At 56.8% G+C, this 2,677-nt stretch overlaps 1 protein-coding gene across 1 annotated transcript in view; it reads left to right on the plus strand.

The window, feature by feature from the left end:
• The first annotated feature begins 175 nt into the window (after nt 1-175).
• LOC103260887 (zinc finger protein neuro-d4) overlaps nt 176-2,677 on the plus strand; it is a 5,900-nt gene continuing 3,398 nt past the window's right edge. Inside the window, exons 1-5 of the mRNA XM_008058546.1 lie at nt 176-380; nt 1,384-1,511; nt 1,779-1,868; nt 2,234-2,312; nt 2,522-2,653. Of these exons, the coding sequence (XP_008056737.1) occupies nt 176-380; nt 1,384-1,511; nt 1,779-1,868; nt 2,234-2,312; nt 2,522-2,653 (634 nt within the window). The remainder of the gene's footprint in view (nt 381-1,383; nt 1,512-1,778; nt 1,869-2,233; nt 2,313-2,521; nt 2,654-2,677) is intronic.

A 2,677-nucleotide genomic window follows, 5' to 3' on the forward strand; every position in this document is an offset into this window, starting at 1 on the left:
TGTGACCAGCATTGCCGGGCCGTCTCCGGCGAGTGTCTGCGTGGCTGGCTGTGTGTCTGCCCATGTGTGTCTTGGGTGGATTCCCAAGGTTCTGCAGCTTTCTCTGAGTCACTGAGCTCCGACTGTATCCCTCCTCCGTGGGCCTAGGTGCCCGGGTGGAATGGAAGGCACAGCGATGTCTGCTAGGTGTGTCCGGGTGCGTGGAGGCTCTGGCGGCGCACTCTCCCCGGCGAGCCGGATGTATCAGGGTGTCCGGCTGTATTTTTTTCTGTGGATGCCGGAGGATGTCCAGATTTTTATCTCCCTGAGTGTGTCCACACGTGCCAGTGTCTGGTCGGAACTCTTGCTGTTCTTGGAGGAGTGTGTCCGAGTGTTCCCAGGTGTTTCCCCATGTCTTAGAGGGCTCTTTCTCCCTGGGTCTGCTCTATCAGAGTGGGTGTATCAGGGCTTCTGGCTGTCTCTCCCTGTGAGTGTCCCACTGCTTTGGAGTGCCTGGAAGACTCTTTGCCCCACAGCGTCCAGGGGATTAGGTGTGTTTCCGCGTGTGTGTGCTGGCCTGTAGGAGTGTCTGGGCTTCTTGCTTGAATGTGTCTGGGAACACTGGCTGTTTCTCTTCTGCTCAGGTGGATCCGAGGGTCTGTGTGTGTCCAGGAGTCCTAGAGTGCCCACCTGGCTGTGTCTCTTACTGTGTGCGTCTGACTCCTCTGCTGGCTTCTCTGTGTGTGTCGGTGTGTGCCCACCTGGGTATGTCTGTGTCTCTCCCTATGTGTGTGCAGGTGTGTCATCTGGCTGTGTCTTCCCCACGTGGGTCTAGGTATATCTGTTGGTCTAACTGTCTGAGTATCTCTTTGTGTATCCAAGGAGCTTGATCTCTTTGAGTGTCCTAAGTATATCTGAGAATCTGGCTGTGCCTCTTCCTTTGAATGTCTGACTGTCTCAGATGGCCTGTCAGTGTCTCCCCTGTGTGTGTCCATGTGTCCTACTTGGGTATATCGATTCCTATTTGTCTGGGTGTATCTAGGGCTTGGCTGGGGTCTCTTCCATGTGGATCTAGGTGTATACAAGGGTCTGGCTCTGTCTCCCCTGCATAGATCTGGGCGTGCCAGGTGGTCTGATGGTGCCCTTTTCTGAGGGTGTCTGGGTGTACCAAGTTCTGGCCTTGTCTCCTTCTGGGCATCTGAGTGGATCTGAGGGTGTGGCTGTGTCTTCTCCAGGCTCTGGGCGTCCTTCCCAGTGTGTGTGGTTGAATCCTTCCCTCTGTTCCTGGATGAGTGTGGGAAAACCTCTTCGCGCCCACAAAAGCATGGTCCCCCCACCTGGCAGTCTGAGGAGTCCTCTAGGGACAACTTCTCCATTGACCTCCTTCCATGACCCTGTCCCCAGACTGTGAGGCACCCCTGAAGAAGGAGGGTGGCCTCCCAGAAGGGCCAGTCCTCGAGGCTCTGCTGTGTGCTGAGACAGGGGAGAAGAAGATCGAGCTGAAGGAGGAGGAGACCATTATGGACTGCCAGGTAGGCCCATTTCCGGGGGGACCACAGCTGCGGGTCTTCCTCTTATCCCCGCTGCCTGCCCTGGACATCAGGTTCCTGCTCTGAAACCTTCCCTGGCCCCCCAGGGCCTTCAGGCATCTGAGTCTCCATCCTCACTGACCTCATTCCTTTTCGGAAGAACTCCTGACTTGGCCTCCCCTCCCCATGTTTCAGCTCTGCCTAGACCCCTCAAAAGCAGATCGGTGCCCCCTCTTTCCGAACCCCAATCTCCCTCCTCTTGGTGCCCAGAAACAGCAGTTGCTGGAGTTTCCGCATGATCTCGAGGTGGAAGACTTGGAGGATGACATTCCCAGGAGGAAGAACAGGGCCAAAGGAAAGGTATCATCTAGAAGCTTCTCCTCTGCCCCCCTCCCGCCTGAGACAGATCCCACTTATTAAGCATGAACAATGGCCAGTCCTGCCGCAAGTTTAACCTCATTTAGTTCCCAGAGTAGTCGGAAGGGGTGGAGGATTTAATGCCCACTTTACGGATGTGGAAACTTAGGCCATTTGCAAAACAGATGACTCAGTGGATTAGAACTGTCTTCATGCCTGTGTTACAGATGAGAAAACAGAACCTCAGAGAGGTTCCAGGCCCCACAGCAAGAAAGTTTGCACAGCAGCAATTTGATTTACAAGCCCACATGATGCAACTACTCCATTTCCTCACTTTCTTGGCCCCTAACTCCTGACATTCCCCCCAGGCATATGGCATCGGGGGTCTCCGGAAACGCCAGGACACCGCTTCCCTGGAGGACCGAGACAAGCCGTATGTCTGTGATAGTGAGTCCTTCTGAAGAGGGGGAAAGAGAGAGAGGGAGAGAGGGGCCCAGAGACCTCTCCCCTCATGGCCCTCGCCCTGCGGTTCTGGCCCTGGGTGGGGGGAGGCTCCCGGCTCTGGCAGAGGGGGGAGGCGTGATCCTGGAGGCCAGGGTGGAGGCAGCGTGGGCGGGGCGGGGCTGACCGGCCCTCCCCACTCGCCTGCTCTCCAGTCTGTGGGAAACGGTATAAGAACCGGCCGGGGCTCAGCTACCACTACACCCACACCCACCTGGCTGAGGAGGAGGGGGAGGAGAACGCCGAACGCCACGCCCTGCCCTTCCACAGGAAAAACAACCACAAACGTGAGCCGGCAGGCCAGGTGGGGG

Source organism: Carlito syrichta, unplaced genomic scaffold (assembly GCF_000164805.1).
Source record: "Carlito syrichta isolate Samal-C Ts95f unplaced genomic scaffold, Tarsius_syrichta-2.0.1 Scaffold89967, whole genome shotgun sequence".
In the NCBI taxonomy this organism is placed as follows: Eukaryota; Metazoa; Chordata; class Mammalia; order Primates; family Tarsiidae; genus Carlito; species Carlito syrichta.